Genomic DNA, 23,736 nt, shown 5'->3' with positions numbered 1-23,736 from the left:
AGGCCTACCAAACCATAGCCACGCCATCAATCACATCCCCTATGCCACTGGGAGGCAATAGAGCTGAGTCATAGTAACTTGGACAAGAAGTGATGAGGGCAGGTGGTCAATACAAGATTATAGCTCAGCCTTTGGGACCTAGGAGACTACTCTCCCCCATCCACCATTCATTCACTTTGAGTGGGCAGGGTTGGACTAGCATGTCCTAGTATTTCCAGTTCACAGTAAGTCCTGTGAAAGTAGATTAACTACTCTAGTGTGTTCTCTCTGGTAAGCCTGGGCAAGGTTATAGGTTGATCTGAGTGGGATTGTCAATGTACATCAAGATTAGTTAATAATTCTAATCGGTCTTAATGTAGCTGTAATTACTGTGTGCCTTGTGTTTATTTTGCAATAAATATACATTCCTGCATGTATTTTTCATAAACATAGAATAGGTTTACGGAAATATGCAGTTTATTGCTTAATAAATAACATCTGTACCCACAGTATCCATAAGCAGGTGAAGAGTTAATAATGATCACACGAAAATAATTTTAAAATGACAATCTGCTGCCTGCCAGTAATTGCAAATGTTAAGTGTATGCTGATGTATGAGCAGATTCCGATAAGCATTTGAGGTATGCCAAACTTGGGAATCAAAAGCAGACCTAGCAAAAATGATCAAACCAGTCCTGCGACCGTCGTCTCTTCGTGATCGATCCATCCATCCTCTCTTCCTCCCTCTCTTCCTTCCCCCTCTCTTTGCTTTCTCTGTACATGCCCCTTCCCCCTTCTTTGTCTCTTGTGAAGCCTCCCATTTCTTCTGCAGTTCACCAAAGGGAGCTGAAGAAAGTAACAGAAGCACCAGGAGCTGCCCTATTTTTAAAACCGGTCTCCAGCTCACCGGGGAAAATGCCCGGTGTAATAAAAGGCCTGTCCAGCCCTGTATTGCCTATTCATTGGAAAAGAATGCTGACTAAAATGCATCAATTGGATAGTCCTCTTTTGAAAATGTTCTTCTTGGTTTTGGAAGCCACACACCTGCGTCCATACCTACGGTTGTGTTGTGTTATTTGTTATTTATTTACACTGTACCAATATATACTCATTTGCATCAACAAAGACATTTTTTTGGTGTCTGGGTTGTGTTTACACAAATGCTGATCATCTTTCCCTTTGTTTCTAGCCTTATTTGCTCTTCTTCTTCAACTGTTTCAATTTTTAATTTCTCATTATCACGTGTGATTAACGTTGTCAGCTTCATAATTGCTTTTATTGGATTACTTTGTCAAATATCTCGTAATAAAATGGCCGATCGTCACACTCCTTTGAGACCCATCCCCATGGTGGTGATCAATTCTTCGCTTTGAGTTTTAATATATTATAAACTGAGGGAAGGAGGTTTGCCGGACAATCATCGAAAACAAAAACTGTTATTTCCACAGGGTTATGACCCTCAATCGAGTACGCAAACAAACCTTCAGTATAACTATAATGAGGGATTCTTTCTAAAGCATTCAACAATCTGTAAAAATAATAATACAATCAATTTCACTCCACTGCGAAAATATATTTCAGCGATTGTGTCTCCATAATTATCATTCAAAGACCCTAAATATGTTGGTTGATTATGACAAGGCAATATAAATGTCGCATGTTTGCACCTTTCACCATTTCTGGGCCTCATTTACTATATTTTGATGCACGGCAGCGCAGGAATCCTTCCTGCTGCGCTGCTGTGCGTCAAAATAAAAGTTCAGGAATGTGCTGCCGTGCACCAACACAGACACCCTGGCACCATGAGGTTACCTGTGTTACAGGGATGATTGTTGTTGTGCAGGAAGGGACATTTTTCTGCACAAAAACAATAATTAATGGTGTTTTGCTCCTTCTGTGTGTGCTGCACACATAGAAAGAGCAAAAAATGAGGAGAAATAAAAGTTTTTCTCCTCAATGCGCCACTCGGATTCTGGCACATTCAGTGGTGGCCGGCACAGGTAAGAGCGGGGAGGTGGTGGGGTGGGGGTCGAGGAAGTCGCCAGACGAAGGGATAATTAACACTAAATAAAAATAAAACCTCTCACCTTTCGCTCGCCGCATCGCAGAATCAGTGATCTGGCGAGCACAAGGTAAGTGTTTTTTATATTTTTTATATAATGTTACTTATCCCATCGCATGTCGACTTCGCCAACATCTACCCCGCCCCTTCCCACCGCTCTTCACTGTGCCTGCCACTACTGGAACCATGCCCAGGTTTACAACACTTTGTATATCTGGGAATGTGTCAGGTTCCATGGATGTTGCGTGGGAACACCCACAGCAACACCCATGGAATGCCCCTTTTCACGCAAAGAAAAGCGTGAAAGGGGCCCATATTTAAAAGGCCATGAAAAGTCATGCAAGGTGACTTTACATGGCCTTGTAAATATGGGCCAGCACACAGCGCCACCGGGTCCTCTAAAAATGTGATGCACAGGAGGTGGAATTGACTTGTAAATGAGGCCCTCTGTATGTAACTTGTTTGCATTATGCTAATTAGAAACATTTTGAAATATTTTAATCTTGACATTCAGAATGCCACCTTTTTATATACAAACACAATGTATGCCATTCTTTTATTTTTTCTTGCGTTATAGTGGAACTTCCCTTTGGTGATGTTTGCTTGGAAGCTCGCACCTGCTCTCTGCTGCGGGAACACTGTTGTAATTAAACCAGCAGAGCAAACGCCACTTACCGCTCTCTACATGGGATCATTGATCCAAGAGGTGAGTTTTCATGTAGCATTAATAGGAGACCTCAGGGCCACGTCAGAATGTTGTACTATGAAGTTTTATAAAATTACATTTGCAGATACTGATTGGTTGCAAGAGAGAAAGAACAATCTATTGGGATGTGGAAATTATTTGTGCCTGTTTTAATTCATTGTCTGGATTCCCAACCCCCCTTAGCTAGCACCAAAAGGCTCTGTAGGTGATTATGTGCATTATACTTGCAAATTATCATGACATACATAGATGGGTAAATTGTGATAACCAGTGATCGAACTTCCTTCAACTGGTGTTCTTTGGTCAAGACATCCTTTTCCTCTTTAGTGTTGTGCTATCCACAAATATATATATATATATATATATATATATATATATATATATATATATATATATATATATATATATATATATATATATATATATATATATATATATATATATATATATATATTGCAACTACATGAACCAGCATGCTGTGGTTACGGTAACGCCCACTGGGGGAGGTTCATAGTTGTCAAAGTAGCTGCACATGTTGCCTGAAGTATCGAGCACCATTAGCCACTGACGAAGGGGAGACCTGAAACGCGTTTGTCAAAGGTTGCCATTTGATTTCTTTAAGCATGGTTTTCATTCCTGCGCTGCTGTTTTCCATTAAAGAAACATGCTTTAATACTGGAGGCCTTTCCTTAAGGGTATCCTTGTTGTGACTATATGTAAATATATATATATATATTTATATATATATATATATTTATATATATATATATATATATATATATATATATATATATATAGAGAGAGAGAGAGAGAGAGATAGATATTGCTCCTATATAGTTAGATGTACTAACTATATTTCGCGCACCCGCAATCGACTGCTGATGATGTCACATATTACATCATTCATGACATGGTCAGTGACATCACTGATGACATCTCAAATGACATCACTGATGACATCTCATTTGTCATCACTGATTACATCACTGATGACATCATCCAGTGACTGTGTGTTTCTGTAAAGTTTAAATATGTTTTACATATTGAAGAATGAGTGGATGTATAAGTGTCAGGATGAAGGATTTAGTAGGTGCGTGACTGACTGTATGAGTGAGGGATTAAATGTGTCTTACTAAATGCATGGGTTAGTGACTAAACTGTCTGAATGTGTGCATCAGTATGTCTGTTGTTGTGTAAGCTGCTGCATGTGTTGATCAGTAGCTATATGAGTGGCTATATGGTTATTGATTGGTTGCCCAAGTATTTGAATGGGAGACTGAGTGTGTGTGTGGGAGGCTGGGAGGTGTGTGACTCTATGCATAGATGTGTGAGCAGTTGATTCACTAGGTGTATGAGTTCAAGAGTGCATGTGGAAACAGCTATATGGGCGGTTGACTGTGTGCATGGGTGTGTTGGTGAGTGAATGGATATCTCAGTGCTACATGTGCAAGTAAGTACATATGTAAAACACAGTGCATGTGAGAGTTGGCATATATAAATGACTATACATGAAAGCCAGTGAATGTGCGAGTGGCTATATGGATCATTGTGTACTTGTATTAGTGATTGTATAAGAGAGTAAGTATGTGTTAGTATATGTTTGAATAAGTAAGGTGTTGTGTGTATAACTGTATAGTTGAGGAAATGGAAGTGTGATTGATTTTTTGCATGACTGACTAGGTGTGTGAGTAACTCCATGGATGAGTGGCAGTGTGTGAGTGTTTATATAGGTGTATGAGTGCATATGATAGTGTTGTATTGATGAGTGACTGTATGTATGAGTGATTCTATGGGTGAATGAGTGAATGTGTGTGTAGACCTAGGAATCAGTGAGTGCGTATGCAGTAACTGGTATTGGTGTGTCAATGGTTTCAAGAATGGTAGTCTGTATTTAACACTGGGCATATCAAAGGTTATATTAGAGAGTGAGGAGGTGCATCGTATTATCACATGAATGATATCATCAGTGATGTGATCAGTGATGTCAAATGAGATGTCTTCAGTGATGTCATCAGTGATGTCATTTGAGATATCATCAGTGATGTCATCAGTGATGTCACTGACCATGTCATGAATGATGTAATATGTGACATCATCAGCAGTGGATTGCGGGTGCGCGAAATATAGTTAGTACAACTAACTATATAGGAGCAATTTCAATGGTTTTTAAAATGCTAATTCCTAACTATATAAGGCCTGAAACCTATGTTTTTTAAAGTGAATTTGCAAGGTTTCTTAAATGCTAATTCCTAACTATATAAGTTTTGAAACCTATGTTTTTTTCAGTGAATTTGCAAGGTTTTTTAAATGCTAATTTCTAACTATATCAGGCGTGAAACCTATATTTTTTTTCAATAAATTTCAAAGGTTTTGTAAATGCTAATTCTATTAGCAGATAACGTTTATATATGTTATTATCCTTCTGGGACCACCTGAGCAGCCATCTTGTTTCTCAGGAGAAGTGAGGCACAAGAGAGCACAAAACAAGAGTGGAAAATGCAAAAAGGGGGCAGGGTTGAGACCCCCTGAACCCCTAGCCCTTCTCAGGGAGTCCCAGAAGGACCACCAAGTGCAAACATTTTTTTTTTTTTAAATCGCGGGGTACTCGTGGGGTACGCGTACCCTACACGTACGGTGCACGTACCCCGCAAATTTTTTATGTTGATTTTTTTTATTTGCCCTTGGGGGTCCTTTTGGGACCCCCTGAAAAGGGCTAGAGGGTTAGGGGGTCTCTACCTTGCCCCCTTTTCGTGTTTTCCACTCTTGTTTTGGGCTCTCTCCTAAAAAGCAAGATGGTGGCCAACACTTCCTGGTTTGGACAGTTTGGAATGTTGACAGTTGAATGCCAGCCAATCAGAAACTCGCTCGCGCACATAAGGGTACGCGTACGGTGCGCGCATATAGATATATAATGTGATCAAATTCAATTTTCTCAACAACTACTGGAGGGATTTTCACCAAATATAGAAAAGGCACTACTGCATACCTGTCCCTACCATTTTGCAAAGTTTGGTGTCATTCCGTTCAGCTGTTCGGGCTGTAGCCGTGTCTAAAGGTCCCATAGAAAATGCCATTTGAAAAATTTTAAATTCAATTTTCTCAAGAATTACTCAAGGGATTTTAACCAAACATAGCAAAGGCACATCTGCATACCAGGCCCTACCATTTTGCCAAGTTTGGTGTAATTCCATTCAGCCGTTCTGGCTGTAGCCGTGTCTAAAGGTCCCTATGGAAATTAACATGGGGAAAACACGTTTTGGAACCCCCCTTTCGTCCCCGCTTGACGAATCCCCCCGAAACTTTCAGAGAAGGAGCGGAGCAGAGCTGGACAAAATTCTAGAAAATTACACACAGATTCCTCAATCGGCGCCAAAGTTATTCCCAATAGAATGTTGAGCGCATATAGATATATAATTTACTCAAATTCATTTTCTCAACAATTACTGGAGGGATTTTCACCAAATATAGAAAAGGCACTACTGCATACCTGTCCCTACCATTTTGCCAAGTTTGGTGTAATTCCGTTCAGCCGTTCGGGCTGTAGCCGTGTCTAAAGGTCCCATAGAAAATACCATTTGAAAAATTTCAAATTCAATTTTCTCAAGGACTACTGGAGGGATTTACACCAAACATACAAATGGCACTGCTGCATACCAGTCCCTACCATTTTGCCAAATCTGGTATAATTCCGTTCAGCCGTTTGCGCTGTAGCCTTGTCAGAATGTCCCCATGGAAATTAACATGGGGAAAACACATTTTGGGACCCCCTTTTTTCTCGGCCCCCGCTTGACGAATCCCCCCCCAAACTTTCAGGGAAGGAGCGGAGCAGCAAGGCAAATTTAAGGAAAATTACAGGCAGATCCCTTAATCGGCACCAAAGTTATTCCCAATAGAATGTTTGGAATTTCCTATGGTAACTAGGTCCTAACTATATATACCTACTGGCGACCGCCAGTAGGTAATATATATATATATATATATATATATATATATATATATATATATATATATATATATATATATATATATATATATATATATATATATATATATATATATATATATATATATATATAGATAGATAGATAGATAGATAGATAGATAGATAGATAGATAGATAGATAGATAGATAGATAGATAGATATATATATATATATATATATATATATATATATATATATATATATATATATATATATATATATATATATATATATATATGACAGATCCATGCCAGAGGATCCACTGAAAAAAACTTGGCTATCCAAAATGGGTTTCTTCAAATGCACATATTGTCGTGCTTGCACGTTTGCGAACAATGGCACCCACTATAAAACTGCCTTTAGTAAGGAGCAGATCGCAATCCGTGAATATCTGACCTGTAGGTCAGAGTATGTAATCTACAAACTGAGATGAACTTGCGATCTTGAGTATATTGGAAGTACAAAGCTTCCAGTATACAAAAGCATATTGAAGCACGTAAGGACCATCGTCAATTCTGATAGCAACTATCCGGTGGCCAGGCACTTCAAGTCTATACATGACAATAAGCTTAGAGACTTGGAGTACACTGTTCTAGGTTCGGTCCCTAACCCCGGACGGGGCAAGAATCGTAAAAAATTACTTAGACAAATAGAAACCCATTGTATTCTTTCTTTGGACACTAGAGTTCCCAATGGATTGAATATTAATGAGGATCTGCATAATTTTATTTAATTATTGTCCCCTTTGCCTATGATAGGATGTTTATAGTGTTCCAACGTATTATTTTAAAGTACATGTTTCCACTTGGTGGCTTCTATTCTCTATTCAACCAATATTCAAAGAGTCCTATTTCTTATGCTGTTTTTCTAAATATTTACGAATTTATGGTTCCCAATCTTTGAGCCTCTGCTATGCTGCTAGTTAGCTTCATTTTTATGCTTTTCGATATTGATAACACTACACTGCACTTTTTGCACTTTAATGACTATCGCGGCACAATTCAGCGGCAGCTTGGCAATTTTTGCTACCAATATCCAGGGTGGTTGTTTACAATGCAATGTTCTCTGTATATGCAATTGCACTTTATTTGGACAGCTATTGATAAACAGTATTGTTTATCAATTAAAATGCTTTTTTTGATGTATGCACTTGCATTTTATACATATACATGCTGGGACTTGTGCAGTACGATTGTTTCCAAGTGAATGTTTGTTTACCTAAGTACCAACATTTTATTGGGGGACGTTACTGCAATAATATGGCAGACCACCTTGACATATAAGCCTTAGGTCTACAGTTTGCATTTAATAGCTAAATCAACAGTCTGACACTTTTTATGCTGGAAAGTTTCTGTTGCACGTGTTATGTTTATGTGTATTAGACTATTTTTGTTAATATCTAGGCACTTACCTAGATTGTAAACTCCCATGCATTAAGAAATAGCCAAGCTTTTCTTACAAACACAGCACATAACTCAATTCATAAAGTGACTATACAGCATATGCCTATGGTATATCACATTAGATCTGGTGTCAGCTGTTCTATCCGCTTTACAAATGTTCTGTCCCCCATATATGATTGACAATTGTACATTTAATATTTTTGGAAAGCACTTTTTCATTGTGTCTGGTATACGAGAACATTTTGCATTCAATTTTGTGTAACTTTATATATATATATATATATATATATATATTTAGAATATGTGTCATTAGGTCAAAACTGTATTATTGGTTGGCAGGTTTTTGAAAATGACCTCTCTATGTCCCAGTTTTTTATGCATGTAACAGGAACCAGATTCGGAGTCTGCTGATCCTGAATTAGAGAATCTGGATCAGTAGACATTTATGCTGCAGGACACATTTACTACTGCACACAGTTTTCGTTTTGTGGAATATCTATTGGAGTAAATGCCTATCTGGGGGAACGTGGGGAGAGCTTTGGTTATGTTCCACCTGTACACTGCCTAGGAAAATGTTGTGAAATACCTACATGCTCATGCGTTTGAATTTACAAACATGTTAGAGATCCCCTTGCCAACCTGGAATGTTTTTTCTATGAAATAAGAGGAGAATTACCTCTTCAAAATGAGATTTCTCTACCATATACTTCTCTTCCTTTCATGGCATCTGCTGTTAAAATGGTAGAGTCTTAAACCCTCTCCCTTCTAAGCATCTTGAGAAAGAATGTGTGTATTCGTTTACAATTGGTATCTCCCAACGTCTCCAAAAATGCCACCATACTCACTAAACATAGGTAACAGGATATCCTCAAGACGTCATTGTAGACAACCCTACCTTCATTGAGCACATCATGGATATTTTAGCAACAAATGTCGATCAACAGATGACCCAGATCTTCCTAGGGGACTTTAACCTCCACTGGAACGATCTAAACCACCCGGAGGGCAGAAGCCTTAAAGATTTCCTGTCTGATCTCAACCTGTCACAAATCTGCGATGGTCCCACTCATGATAAGGGCTCAACACTTGATCTTGTGATCTTCAAATCTGACTCTATTCAGCTTGAATCGATTCTCCCTTGCGACTGGTCCGACCATCACATAATCACTTTCCATATCAAGGAATTAGCGAAATTACTCTCTATCAACCTAAGAGAACAAAAATCTGGAGGAGAAACCTAGATAACATCAATCCTTCCACATTCACAGCTGCTAGCCACATCCTCTCGCCACCAATGGAAGGATTAGATAATGTACAGGAGTTAACCAATCACTACTTTAAGTCTATGAAAACGATACTTGACAACATAGCACCCCTTCAATTGAAAAGAGTCACCACTAAAGTTTCAAACCCTTGGTACGATGGTAGGCTAAACAAAGACCGAAGATCGCTGAAAGTAATTGAAAGACAATGGAGATCCGATCCATCCGCTGCCCACCTGTATTTAAGAATTTAGGAGGATGGACATAAACTTTTGGGTTTTACATGTGCTAGTAGTAAGCATGGGCGGAAAATCCGTTTCGCTCGCGGATTTTGCGGATTTTCGGGAAATTCGCAATCCGCGAGATTCGCGAATCTCCCGCAAAATCCGCAAATCCGCGAGCAGCGGATTTTGCTCGCACTGCTCGCACTGTTCGCGTGAGTTCGCGGCTTCCCAGTACAACTTCGCGCCCCGCGAATAAGTGCTAAATTGCAGAAATACGATCTTAGCAAAACTGAAACTACTTACCAGGTTCAAAAGTTCAGGCTCATCATTAGTAGCCATTTCCTGTAGTGCTTCCTGAGGGGCCCCTCCAGAGTTCAGTTGCCAGTTGCAACTATTATGTGACCCTGCTCTGAACCTCAGAATAGTTACACATATGCCACAAAGGTCCTGAATTACAGCTAAGGGAGACAAGCAGGAGCCAGGCTGGAAGTTAAAATCCATTAATCAGCCCCTAATTCATTATTGTCAGTTGGGGCAGGGCAGGTGTTGTAACTAATTTTGCAACAATGAAAGCACTTAGCAAGTGCAAAAGATCACTAATCAGGGCGCACTAAGGAAGTAGGTGCCAGCTAAAAAAATATTCTGTGACACATTAATCAGCCCCAAATTAATTCAGGTCACTTGAGGCAGGGAAGGTGTGCTTTGCTTTGCCGAAAATAATGTACACTGGACAACCAGAGGGTGTGGTGATGAAACAGAGGGTGGCATGGGTGGGCCAGAGGGTGGCATGAGTAGTCAGAGAGTGGCAGTGGTGACAGAGAGTGGCAGTGATGAAGAAGAGTGTCCCAAACAGGCTGGACACGTAGAAACAACAAGTTCGCAAAACTTGCGACCCGACAGGTAAGTTCGCAAATTGCGAAATTGTAAAAACCCTCGCGAACTGGCAGAAACACGGGCGAACACAAAAAAAAAAAAATCCGCAAATTCGCGGGAATTCGCGGATTTTGCGGATTGCGAGTTCGCAAATCCGCAAAATTCACGAACGCGAGATTCGCAAAATTCGCCCATGCTTAGCTAGTAGTGAAAAACTCACAAATACGTTTTTAATACAGTGAGGCTTACCTCTCCCATATGATAACATTATGTTGCCTTATTACACTTAATGTGATAACTTTAGCTTTGGAACAGGTAGAAATGACATGTTTCGTCTCTAATGAATGGTAATTTAAAAACCTTTTCTGATGTTAAGTTGGGTTTTAAGTCACAATTCCAAAAATTCCACTTTTAGAAAGTTGACATTTTCTTATCCTAACCATTTGGTGCCTGCAGCCTGTATCCTGGGTCACATGACTAGGTAAACTTGACAGTTGGCCTTTGAGTATTTCTCCCAGATAGAATCACAAAGGGGGACTGGGTCTTGGCAGAATGGGCCATACTGACAAGATGGGAGGGGCTCAGCTGTCACCTAACACACTTGCACTTCATAGGAGCTGCATCAATCTACACACAAAGAACTTCACACTCATCTTTTGTGCCTCAAGACATCCAGGGGCCATGGCAGGAATGGAGGGAATGCCAGAATCAGATGTGGGGGAAAAGTCGAGAGGTTTTTCTTCAGTACACTCCTGGACCTTTGGATACTACAGAAGAAGGAATGCCTTACTTCCAGATGACTCTCCTGCTGATTCTTAAGGCCTGCCTAGCTGTCTGAAAATGAAGACTGGACCTGCTCCTTTGATCCCATGCTACCTAAAGTGATTCCAATTGTCAGCTAACGGACCTCCTTTTCAGAACTACAGAGACATAACAAGCTTCAGAGGCCACATGCATCTTCCCAGCTGACCTGCTTCACTGGACCTTCCTGGACCTGCCTGAACCCTGCTGTCCTCTGCTGGAGTGGGTTCCCGATCCCCAAGAGGTGCTTTCCTGGTAGGTCCAGGGCCAGCTGAGCTCCTCTTGGAAGTAAGGGAGAAATCATGAAGTTTTTGGCTTTCTATAAGTGCGAATGGACCTGTTCACACCAAGATTGGGATGACTGCCAATGCAAAGCTTTGGTGAACCTGACTCGTTTCGGCTACATTGACTGCCAAAATTAACTGCACTTCACACTGCCCCATTGACAGCCTATGGTCACTGCCAACACGAAGTTCCAGCAGCGCCCGTCCGCACCACTAGATCGGATCTTGGTGCTACAGTGACAACCATCTGTGACACTTAGCCTGCTCTTCACACTATAATGTTGACTAACCGTGATGCTCTCCCTGCTTCTTGTAGCTTACTCCATCGTGAACTAGACTGTTCGCATTGGTCTTTGAGACAGTAACTCTTTCAGCGGGTCTAACCTGATGCATGGGTCTGGCCCGTGCTCTATCGTGGTCGGCCTGAACTTGTGACTTTCCCCCGCCTAGCATGGCCAGATTATCATGAATGGAGCTCTCTGCTTTTAGGGTCTATCCCTACTTAAATCTTTAAAACTCCAAATCCCTGGTTCTATTGATTGGTTATTTGTTGTTTTAGTGGCAAATAAAAGGTTAACTCATAGTGCATTTTTATGAATTGGTGTGGGATTTGCCTTGTGTTGTGTTTTCACTGTATTACTGTTTGTGTGCTGCATAAATACTTTGCACATTACCTCTAAGTTAAGCCTGACTACTTTTGTGCTAAGCTACCAGAGGGTTAAGCACAGGCTAATTTAGTGACTTTTTGTGGTTCGCCCTGACAAGCACTGTGGCTGTTGCTTGACGCAGGTTTTGCCCCACTCAATCAACAACTCAATTTCTCAGTTTCCTATTATTACCAAAAAGTAAAATAGAGAACACATCACATGGTCATATGACCTTTACTCTACATCTAATGAATAACTTTGGATTCAATCAATCAATCAATTTGTAAAGCGCACTACTCACCCGGAGGGTCTCAAGGAGCTAGGGGAGGGGGGGCCACTACTGCTCGAACAGCTAGGTCTTGAGCTGCTTCCTGAAGGCGAGGTGGTCCTGGGTCAGGCGGAGGTGGGTCGGGAGGGAGTTCCAATTCTTGGCGGCGAGGTAGGAGAAGGACCTCCCCCCTGTGGTGGCTCTTCGGATGCGGGGGACGGCGGCGAGGGCGAGGATTATGTCCTACAACAGAAACAAAACATGATGAGAAGAGGAATCTCCCTGACAGACTGGTGTATCACTGCATTCTTGTGAGCTGGGTGGGGACACACTGGAGGGAAAAGAAAAAGACTCCCTTTACAGTTCCAAAGACTGCTCTTTGATTCAGTAATAGAGCACAAGGAAGGACCTGGACACATCTCAGGAAGGAGATGGGGGTGACAAGGGAATCATAAAGAGTAGGGCTGGGTGGCTGGTATTAACCTTTTTGATGCACATATCACTGTAGATGACATCCAGGTGTGAACTCTGGTCAATCCAATGAATTGTGTTGTTAAAAATCAGCTCCCAAGTTGTACCTGCTGTGACAGACATCTTTCATGAAGGAAGATGAAAAAGAAAACTGCCCACTTTAAAGGAAGCAGAACTCCAACAAAAAACCTCAAAGACCCAGACCCTAAATCACACATGGTCTCTGGAAAAGGATTATTAGAAGTGGAGGTTGAATCCTCCTGCATTTGGCAACAACTAAGCAGCTAGATGGTCTGTGTGGAAAGGGAAAGCTCTGTAAGAGTTCTGCCTGTGACCAGGACAGGGGGTCAAGGCTTGCTAGCCTCCCTCCTGGGTAACGGGACATCACCCAGGGAAACCAAGACCATCTGCCCTGGAGCACTAGTGCCTGCCTGCTAGCCAAAAACAGTGTGCCTTGTGAGGAGAGGAGAGCGTTGGAGAGAGAGTGGTCCAATGGGGAGCTCTACTGTGAGGACTCCCTGTGTGAGGTGTGAGGATTTGTCGGTCCACTGATTGGGCCGCATCCCGTGAGCAAGGAGAGGGCCATTATAGAATGAGATGTGTGTGATCCCATATGCCAGAGGGAGCCACTGGTAAAGTGCCATTTTAAGGCATACTAAGACTTATGACCGCCTGGGTCGGGGTGCTGAGGCTGGAAGATCCTACGCCCATATCACCACATACTGCAACAACTTCGTATGACAGACGCTGTTGGTACCAACATTGACAAAGGACTCATGATGCCGCCTAAAGGAAAGTCTGAGGCTACGATCCTTCTGTTGGACCTGCTCTGCGAGGAAACTGCTCCTAACTAACAACTGAAGAGTGGCAGAGATTCTGTGGACCGCATCGCACCCTCGCTGACTCCAGTCAGGAGCTGAGGAAAAGATTTCTTCCCCATTTAAGCAATTGAGCAAAGTCAACGTACTATATCTTTGTGAGCAGGGAGCTGCTCTGTCATCTGGGAGACCTCCAGCATGGCCGCTCAGGAGAGAGAGCATGTGCCGCCTGTGTAGATTTAAGCACAATATTCATTGGGAACATGTGAATTTCTGAAAGTGCATACACCTGTGCAGATCCTTGGAATACATAATGATGCATAATTTTGCACACGTTCTGTGAAACTGAATCAATGGTGATTGAGACAGGATCAGGTATATCCTTCAAAATTCGAACTTCACACTCCTTGTGAAATGTACCCTTACTCCCACACCTTAATTATCTGTCTTGCTCATATACATTTAATTCTGCACATGTATTACACTAGGGCTACTTTGCTCATTCAAATGTATGCAACTTACAGGAATATGGTTTTGGCCACGTGCCCAGAGGCAAGTTTGAACAAGGAACTTGAACATGACTCACTGCAAGCTGAAAACAATGCGCTATTTCAAACGCTTACAAAATAAACATTTTACACTGAGGAAGCATGTCTATTTGATCAGGAACTAATAAAAATATACTTATGCTACAAAAGTGCTTTACTAGCAGGAAATCATGGAGAAGCTTAGTTTAATGTTTTTATTTGTCAATTCTGCTTTGAAATTGGCTCCTTTGTTGGCATAGACTATCGTTTGTATTTTACATCCCTTAGTCCGCTCATTGAATTGTGTGATAGGTTCACACACCTTCACCTGACTTACGGGTGCATAATTTATATACATGCACACCTGCATTTAGTTTGTGCTACAATCGTTATTAATGAGTCAGACATTCTTCAGGTGTGCATACATTATGCGTACGTTGATGTGATGTTTTGTGTCACGTGCATGTGGGAGACCACCTTCACCACTTAGTGAATGAAATACAGTTATTTTCATTCTGTTTTGTGAAGCTAACACAATACATATGTCTGTGACGACAAGTTAGTGCTGTACAGCCCATGAATCTTATTCCCATGAATCTGAGTAGGATCTGTGAATCTCCTGTTCTCGTTCCACAGGTTCTTTTAGATCGCTGATCTTCCCCTTCAGGTGCACTATATGGACCCACAACTTTCATTAAATGGCTTTATCTTAACGCCCTCCATAAAGATATTCGAGCAAAATCAAATGTACTAATATGCAACAGAAATGCCAGTTAATATAAGAAAAAACATTTGTGCTAAAAAGTAAAAAAGACAATTATCCTGATCTGATTCTTTCAGATTTGTTTAGAATGTTAGATAAATTGTATTTTGTTGAACATATCTACAAATTTTTCAATATTTCTATTGCAACTCTTAAGATGTATATATTATGCTATTGCTCCTTTTCTAGGCTAGAATTCCACCAGGTGTTGTAAACATTGTGCCAGGTTTCGGACCAACAGCAGGAGCAGCTATTTCTCACCACATGGATGTTGACAAAGTGGCTTTCACTGGATCAACTGAGGTATGTACATTGTAAATATGTTTTCACTATTGTATTTGCGCAAAATTGTTAGTAAAGTAGGATTTCCCATTTTTCATGTCTACTTTATAGAGGTGTAGGCACACAGTATGGAGGCTCTCCCAACCCACAATCAGAGCAGAAACAGTATTGCACAGCCGCGTCAAAACATGCAATTCACATGAATTTTGTCAGCAGGAATTGCTTTTAATGGCTCACAGGGATTATACCATTCTCATGAATTTTGGATTTCAGCCACCAGCAAGTCAGAAAAAATAGTTCATCAGTTCATTTAGTTCCTCGGTCTCATTTCCACAGAATATTCAAAATTCCACAGAATATTCAAAACACTATCCAAATTGAATCAGCTTCTTTATTCAATCGTCAGGATACTTCATTAGTCGAAAGAAAAGGCAAGCCTTCTATGCAATCACCTACCCGATGATCATTCAGGTTAGCAGCTGAGTAAACACGCCTCTCCGGCTCCAAAGCATGCATTTAACACAGCAGTTTAAAACTATCTCCAATAAAGCCCCATCTCTTTACTATCTGAAATGTTTTCTATTTCTTTTACTGAAGACTTGTACTCAGTTTTCAATATGATGTTTCAGATGAATTATGCCATCATGTCTGAAAGTAATTGACATACTTATCAACCATCGTTCTTACGTGAATATTAAAAGCTGCCAGAAAAGTTCAATCAGCGTCGTAAAATAATGTCCCCGCCTTCAGAATGTGATGACGGGCCCCTGAGTCTCTCATATAGCACACATAGTCATGGGCCTTGGACTGACAGGAGTTAGGGGTATAGAAATGTCATGAATCGTACCAGCTTTCATGAAGTGGGAAAACCGAAAAACATAGCAGTTAAATGATGCAGCAATGGACGTTATTATATATGAAGAATGGAATATGGCAGTTTTGCCACGAGTTGTGAAAGTTTTATTCCACAAAAAATATAGAAGTAGATATGATAAGATATGGAAGGAATTTATTGAGCTATACTAATGCATGTATGTTTTTCTGCAATTATATTTTTCAATTTGTCGATTTTTAGTTTTATAATCCAGTTATGTATGTATTTATTTTTCCTTTTTTTCTCCCTCTTTACCCAATTATATTGGGTATGTCTTTGAGGGGGTCTAGTTATAAGCAAAGTAACATTTTAAAATAGAATTGGATTTTTAATATTACTAACCTATGTAGGTGATGTAGTACAATTTTGCAGGTTTGAATCTGAAGTTCTACAGTTACTAAAATATTACTTACAAAATGAATGAAAAAAGAAACAAGCTTTGTGGAAGAAAAATCTACAATGGGATGTCCACCATAAGTCCCCCCACCCAATGCCAAGCCCCCCACCTTCCAATCACCCAGCAAGTCAATATCTAATATACGGTGGTAGGAACAGTTTAGTGTTCTCTCTTATAACATTGGAAGTCCCTGGGCAATGGTTGTCTCCCTAACTCTCCTCTCTTACCCCTCCCTTCTTGTTACAAACTTATTCAATCATATCGGTTAGGTCTCCCTCAGTTGACCCCTCTAGTGCCTGTGTCATAGTACTGCAGGATAACACGTCATCCGCCACCGTCTTTTCCCTGCGAGTTCTCCATATATGTACCTTCTCAGTGCCAGCCCGCTCCAGCATGTCCCTGCTCTAGTTCTTCTGTGGAAGGGCTTTAACCCTTAGCCAACCTATTGCAATCTGTCATTTGACCACTGTAAGCCTTAACATTTCAAAGCACCTACTCAGTTTCCTCTTCGGGTTATCTGGAAGAAGTCCCAACACTTCCTATTTATTCATGCACTGAACCCCCCAACCTGTTGTGTGTTTAATGAGTTGCAATGTAACCTTCCAGTAGACCTCTATGTCCTGGGAGTGCCATACTCTGTGCAGAAAATCTGCCACCAGTGCGCCACACCTGGTGCAGCTCTGGAAAACGTCTGGATAGATGGTGCGAACCCTTTTAGGGGAGAGACAACCCATGTGTACCATATAGTATTGAGCCAACTTAAGGCTCTCACTAAGTGACACGGTGCACACTCCTGTATGTATTTTAAGCCAGTCTCTGGGCGTTGAAGGGCTCTTTGCCCACAGGATGTCTGGTGTCCTCTAGTTTTATTGGAGCTAGTCATCTATCTGCTCGCAATGCTCGGAATATGTGCATTATAAATGTGCAACCACCCGCCTATATGAGCATGGTCACTAGTGTCTGTTTGGGTCAGAGGCTTCCAGAAAGGATGGCCATAACTGTCTCATCATCATTGCTATCTTGGCATATTGGAGAAACTGTCCTTTTCCCAGCCCATACTTCTCTATTGCGTTCTTCAGCACTATAAAGTGGTCTCTCGGATATAGATTTGACAGCATGATACAGCTCTCCCGCCTGCCACCTGTCAATCACCATAGGCCAAGCTCTTTGTTCGAAGGGTCTCACTATCCAAAGTAAAATGTCCGGGGCATATGGCACAAGCCAAATCACCTTCCGCACCGCTGTCTCCCCGAGATTGCCCAGCAGGCGTATCAGGTGTAGATATATCGTGGGTTTATCCCTCCCTCTTATCAGTAGGTCTCCAAGTTGGTATCCATCATGCGTACCATCCAACAGTGCCCTCTTCCAGTGAAGCTACCCATCTGGCCAATGTATGACATGTTGCAGGTGTACCGCTACATAGTAAAGTTCCAGGTCCGGAACATCTATCCCTCCCCTGTCCCATTCCCCCTTAAGGGTATGTAGGCTAATTTCTACAGCATGTCCCTGCGCAAAGAAGTTCTACCAACAAGCAGTCGAGATCAGGGAACACACTGTGTGTGATCTCGTACATGGCTCTCTGCATGACTTATACACATCAAGGAAGGACCACCATTTTTATGAATGAGCTCTTCTCATAAGTGATCACTTCATTGTGTTCCAGAAAGCAAAGCAGGGGTTCCCAACCTTTTCCATATTTAGAGCTACTTCTGATCAGTGAAAATCATTGTCAGCTACTGAAGGCCAAGCCACTCTTGCAATGTTACCAGATACCCCCATGCCCAGTTTCATTGATTAAGCCTATTGTCCTTATAGCCAAAGACTATGGTTTGAAAAAAACACCTTGACTCAGGGCTACCATTTGTGTCAGTGAGAGTGTGGCCTTTGGGGATGTATGAACATGTATGCCTATAAATGGGATATATGTACATGGGTGAATAAGAGACTGTCATATGTACTTGTGGCACAGGACATACCTTTTGGCATATGTGAAACTGTTACATGTATCAATCAATCAATCAATCAGGGAATTGTAAGCTGACTACTCATCCACGAGAGTCTCAAGGTGCGGTGGGGATATAACACAAACATACAACCATTTCTTTATTGGGAAAAATTTAAAGGGCTGTAAAGAGTTTATCAACACATTTCCATAATATGGAACATTTTTTTGCACTTAAAACGTCTGCCATTAAAGAAAACTGCTGTATTTTTCAGTTATAAATATGACACCATGTCTACCAGCCACTGGGAGCAAGTTCCCTGCTGTGTGTGAAGGCCCTGTAGACATAGAGCCATATTTTCAACAGAAAAATACAGCTATTTGTCTAAATAGGAGGAATTTAAAGTAAGTAAAGAAACATGTTTTATAAAATATTAAGACACAATTGGCTAAATTGAAAGAGGAGAAAACACTGACTGATAAATATCGCACAGTGTCTACTGGTCACTGGGAGCAGGGGGGCTGTAGTTTGCAAATTCAGCACTTTACAATGGGATAGAATTAAAATGAAAAGTTAACTTAATCATAAAGTAATTTCTTAATTTTCTCCTATTTAAAAGCATTCAGAAACATCATTTTTTCTCATGCTCCAATATTGACTGGATAGGGACTTTATTTAAGATTTAAGTACCTCACTGGTTCAGTTCTTCGCCTCTGTTGCCTAGGTCATGAACTGACTCCAGCACTGCCTGTTATCATGCCCTGCTATCACTTGTATCAAACAAGGGCTCCCTGCATAAGCAAATAAAAGCATGCACCCCTAGGTCAGGGAAAATACACAGTGGAGAAAACAACCTAGGCATTATGTAGGCAATCTAAAACTTCCGCCTAGGTTGTTTTCTCCACTGTGATCATGCCCTGCTATCTGCAGCCTGATATAGTAATGTAAAATAAACACAGACTTCCCTTAACTTTAAAAGGAACATGTGACCCTCTGCTGACTAAAAATTAAACTCAAGGCTGTGAGATACTCTGAATATGTCTGTGAGCTACAGATAGCTTGTGATTGACTTGTTAGAGGCACCTGCGCTAAAGAATCCAACATACAGAATGCTTGATCTATGGCACAGTGCACCATTGTTTTATTAATTCAGATGTAAAGATAAAACAGGTGTCAGGTCTGACTGTTCCTGTTGTGTTGTTTCAGGTTGGCAAACTGATCAAAGAAGCTGCTGGAAAAAGCAACCTGAAGAGGGTGACCCTAGAGCTTGGAGGAAAGAGCCCAATTATCATATTTGCTGATGCTGACTGTTAGTAGTTTTCATTCTAAGTGTAATCCTGATAAGGTTGATCATCATACTTTTCTTTAGTGACCTGATAACAATGGTTTATTTTGCAGGTCAAACAATGTGTACATCAACTCTTAGTTCAGTTCTCTATGATGACCCATGTATTTTATGAAGTTAAATTCTGGCTTTTTTATTGTCTTCACAGAACAACCACCTTTGCTGGACAAAATATCTGTATCAAGTCTAGGTACATACTTTCTGGGAAATGTCCACTTCAATGTATTAAAATCCATGGTGGTATTCAACGATATGAAAATAATTTTTCCTACAATGATTATTCACTAAATGCCTTGGGAAAATATTATTTCACTAGACTTGGCCTCATTATGTAGCCTATTAAGGCCAATTTAGTGTTGTAATTGAGCTTTAGAAGGATAGCTTTTGGCCTTCCAGTGAGCATCAAGACAAGCATTCCCATACCTGATGATAACAGTGTTATGGATCTACTGGTGGTGATGTACTGTATGTTCTAGTCCTACAGAGACTGGCCAGGAATTCACACCTTGGTTGTGAATAATTTATTCATGGTTTTGGAGAGATTACATCTTGAAAAGTTGTTTAAATATTTTAGCATCTTTAGTAACCCTCTTCTGCTCCATGTCGCTCCTTACATTATAAGTACTTTTGCCAAATATAAAGAAATGTTAAAGCAAACTTGTTCTAGGGCCAGAGAAGTGGGCATGGTGTGAATGTTATCATCCCCAACAAGTGATTTGGCTGTGGTATGTAGCACAACCTCAACAGGGCCAATACATGTTTTAGTGTAGCCTACCAGCACTCCATTTCTATAATTAACAGTACAGAACAGTTGCCTTAACCACTCTTCCCAAATCCACTACTGAAAGAAATTCAGCTGTTTCTTGGGTGTATTGGAACATAAATCTTTCATTACAATGTGCCTTTTTCAACAGCAATGACTTTATTGCTTTACATTGTGTCCTTTTCATTGATTGTTCAAATGTTTCCTTTTAAGTTGGATATATTCTCAATATTTCTACAATGTCTCAGGGTTTTCTGATACCTCATACAGCAGTCAAAATCTCTGCCATTTTAAAAACTTCCTGTCATTAATATTTGATCCATGACAAGGTAGTCTCCTTTGAGCTGTGAATTTTGTGTCAGCAATTTATTAGCTTGCACTTAGTAAAACATAAAATATGTTCTCCCTAAAGCAATTATCTTCTGTAAGTTGACCATCATATTTACTCTCAGTACTAATTGTCGGCTTAAATCTTATACACAACTTCCTTTCCATACAGCACATGTGAACTAGCCTTTTACCTTAATGATAGCTCATCTTTTACTGTGCTTCTCTTCCTTACCATTGTCCTATACACTTATTTTCTGGACACCTTTAAAATGTCTATCAAAGAGTGCCATTTTTAAGACTTGAAGTGTGCCTCTGCGGGCATATGCATCAAATGCTGCTTAGGTCCCAATGAAATGCCCACATTTTTTCTGAAGGTTTTTTCCACCTAAGTCAATATCTGTTACCTTGCTAAACCATAATTTTCTTTAAAACACCTTCATGTTTGGTTAGGAGAGTGTGGGGGGGGGGGGGGGGGGTTGCTTGTTTCATGAATCTAGCTTGAGGATGCAGAACCTAACCTGGGAAAGGTGAAAACATTTCCTGAATCATGGTCTGAATAGAACATGTTCAACTGACCGTACACAGTGTAAGAAATTGGATTATTGTTTGCCGTGAGTGACTATCCTTCTCACACAACAATCACAACCCTTGTGAACTGTCGAAGTCTCCAAATTAATCTTGGCCTAATCCCCTGGTAGCAATGGCATAGAGCAGACAGGCTTAAAAACATAAAGTCCAAATGCAGACGAGTTGAACGACTATGGAGAGCTGATTATATTATGGAACTTAAACAGACATATGACCTAGCCTTAGAATAATACAAGCAGGCCATTAAAAAAGCTATGATGGACTACTTCACTACCAGAATTTGGGCCGGTAAGAACTCTTCTAAGGAGCTTTTTAATTCAGTCCAAACCTTGTCCAAGCGTCAGCAGGCTAATCAGTTTAGACCTGACCAAACCTTCTGCAACAAGATGGCAAATTGTTTTCCAAACAAAGGTGCAAGTAATTTATGACGACCCCCTTAAGACAGCCTCTGATGCTGCTAAATCTAATTGTCGGACCATCGAGGAGAACTCTACCCAGGGCCAGCTAACCAACTTTCGGGCCATTACTCAAGAGAATGTAAATAATCTCCTTCTACTAACTAAGTCAGGTTCTCCTAATGATCCCTGCCCTCCTGCTACTCTGCATCTGGTCTCGGAAAAAAACAGCTCCCATTTAGCTCCTGTCCTACATGACGCAATTAAGTCTGGGACCTTCCCCCAGTCCTGGAAGAAGGTCTGTATCAGGTCGATCTTGAAAAAGCCTGCCCTTGATCCAACTGAGGTCAGTCTCTACCGACCGATATCGTGCCTGCTAATAGCGGCAAATATTCTTGAAAAATCATTAAATAATGAGCTTATACAACATCTTGACTCTAACAATCTTTTAGATGCTAGCCAGCATGGCTTCTGACCAAGCCATTCTATGGAGTCGGCCTTGATAATGGCCACAGAGGAGATTCACAGACAGGTGGATGGGGGGGCGGGGGAGGGGCAGAACAGTCCTTATCCTGTTAGACCTGTCAGCAGCATTTGACACCGTGAATTATGCAGTGTTAGAGCGACGGCTGGAGGCCATGGGGATTAAACAGATGGCTCTGGACTTCCTCTCCTTCTTCCTAGCTTGTGGAGAGCAGAGGATACATTGGGAGAATCTACAACCTGACATTTTCCATATTCCGTGAGGGGTACCACAGGGATTGGCTCTATCACCGATCCTATTAAACATCTATATTACCCAGCTGGCCAGACTCATCAGAGATCATGGATTTACTCTGGTCTCGTAGCCGATGACTCTCAGATTGTCATATCCGTATCAAAAACACCGGAGGTGACAGCCATTAGCTTCAATAACTGCCTGACTCAAACTATGATTTGGATGAATCACAACTTTCTTAAAATTAACGCCGTCAAAACAGAGTCAATGGAGTTTGGCAAGGGTCTAACCCTGTGGAATCAAACATGGTGGCCAATGGAGGCGGGTGAGTGTCGCTGCCCAACAACTAAGGCTAGGAATCTTGGAGTGATACTCGATAACCAGCTAAATTTAGCTGGCCAGATCAACCACCTGGCATCCTCTTGCTACTTTTTACTGAAGATCCTACGCAACATTTTCCCTTTCATTTCACAGGATAATAGGAAAACGGTGGTAGTAGCTCCCATTTTCTCCAAAATAGACTACTGTAATACCCTATTTAGGGGCATTGACAAGGCGCAGATGGCTAAATTACAATCTCTACAAAACGCCGCATCGCGACTACTATTGAATATTCCTAAAAGTCATCCCACGTCTGCGGGTATCAGGATAATACATTGGTTACCAACCCAACAACGAGTGGAATTCAGGGCCCTCTGTCTGGTACATAAAGTTTTGTATGGAGGAGGTGCTCTGGATATCCAGAAATTGTTTCTCTGGGACTAACCCACGAGAAACTTCAGATCTACCAATGCGGGTTTGGTACAAATTCCTAAAATCCGTATAGCATTCTGCAGCTAAATTGTGGCACAAGATGCCAGCCACCATGAGGCTGCAGCCTAACAGGCAGCTTTTTAGGAACACGCTTAAAACTTGTCTGTTTCCCCCAACTAAGTTCACATCCGAATTGAGCTGCTCCACTCACACCTCCCTAGTGCCAAGACATAGCGGCAATCGAGCGATTTATAAACCTCCTTTGCTTCCTTACTTA

The 23,736-nt window shown here is 41.1% G+C and overlaps 1 protein-coding gene across 1 annotated transcript in view; it reads left to right on the top strand.

Annotated features, from left to right (window-relative positions):
• Positions 1-23,736, top strand: part of ALDH1A1 (aldehyde dehydrogenase 1 family member A1) — a 271,085-nt gene that overhangs the window by 93,117 nt on the left and 154,232 nt on the right. Inside the window, exons 6-8 of the mRNA XM_086961266.1 lie at positions 2,619-2,747; positions 15,261-15,374; positions 19,774-19,876. Of these exons, the coding sequence (XP_086817392.1) occupies positions 2,619-2,747; positions 15,261-15,374; positions 19,774-19,876 (346 nt within the window). The remainder of the gene's footprint in view (positions 1-2,618; positions 2,748-15,260; positions 15,375-19,773; positions 19,877-23,736) is intronic.

The sequence above is a fragment of the Lissotriton vulgaris genome, chromosome 3_1 (assembly GCF_964263255.1).
Source record: "Lissotriton vulgaris chromosome 3_1, aLisVul1.2, whole genome shotgun sequence".
In the NCBI taxonomy this organism is placed as follows: domain Eukaryota; kingdom Metazoa; phylum Chordata; class Amphibia; order Caudata; family Salamandridae; genus Lissotriton; species Lissotriton vulgaris.
Note: the sequence above shows the minus strand (reverse complement) of the source record. Positions and strands in the feature narration are given on the sequence as shown.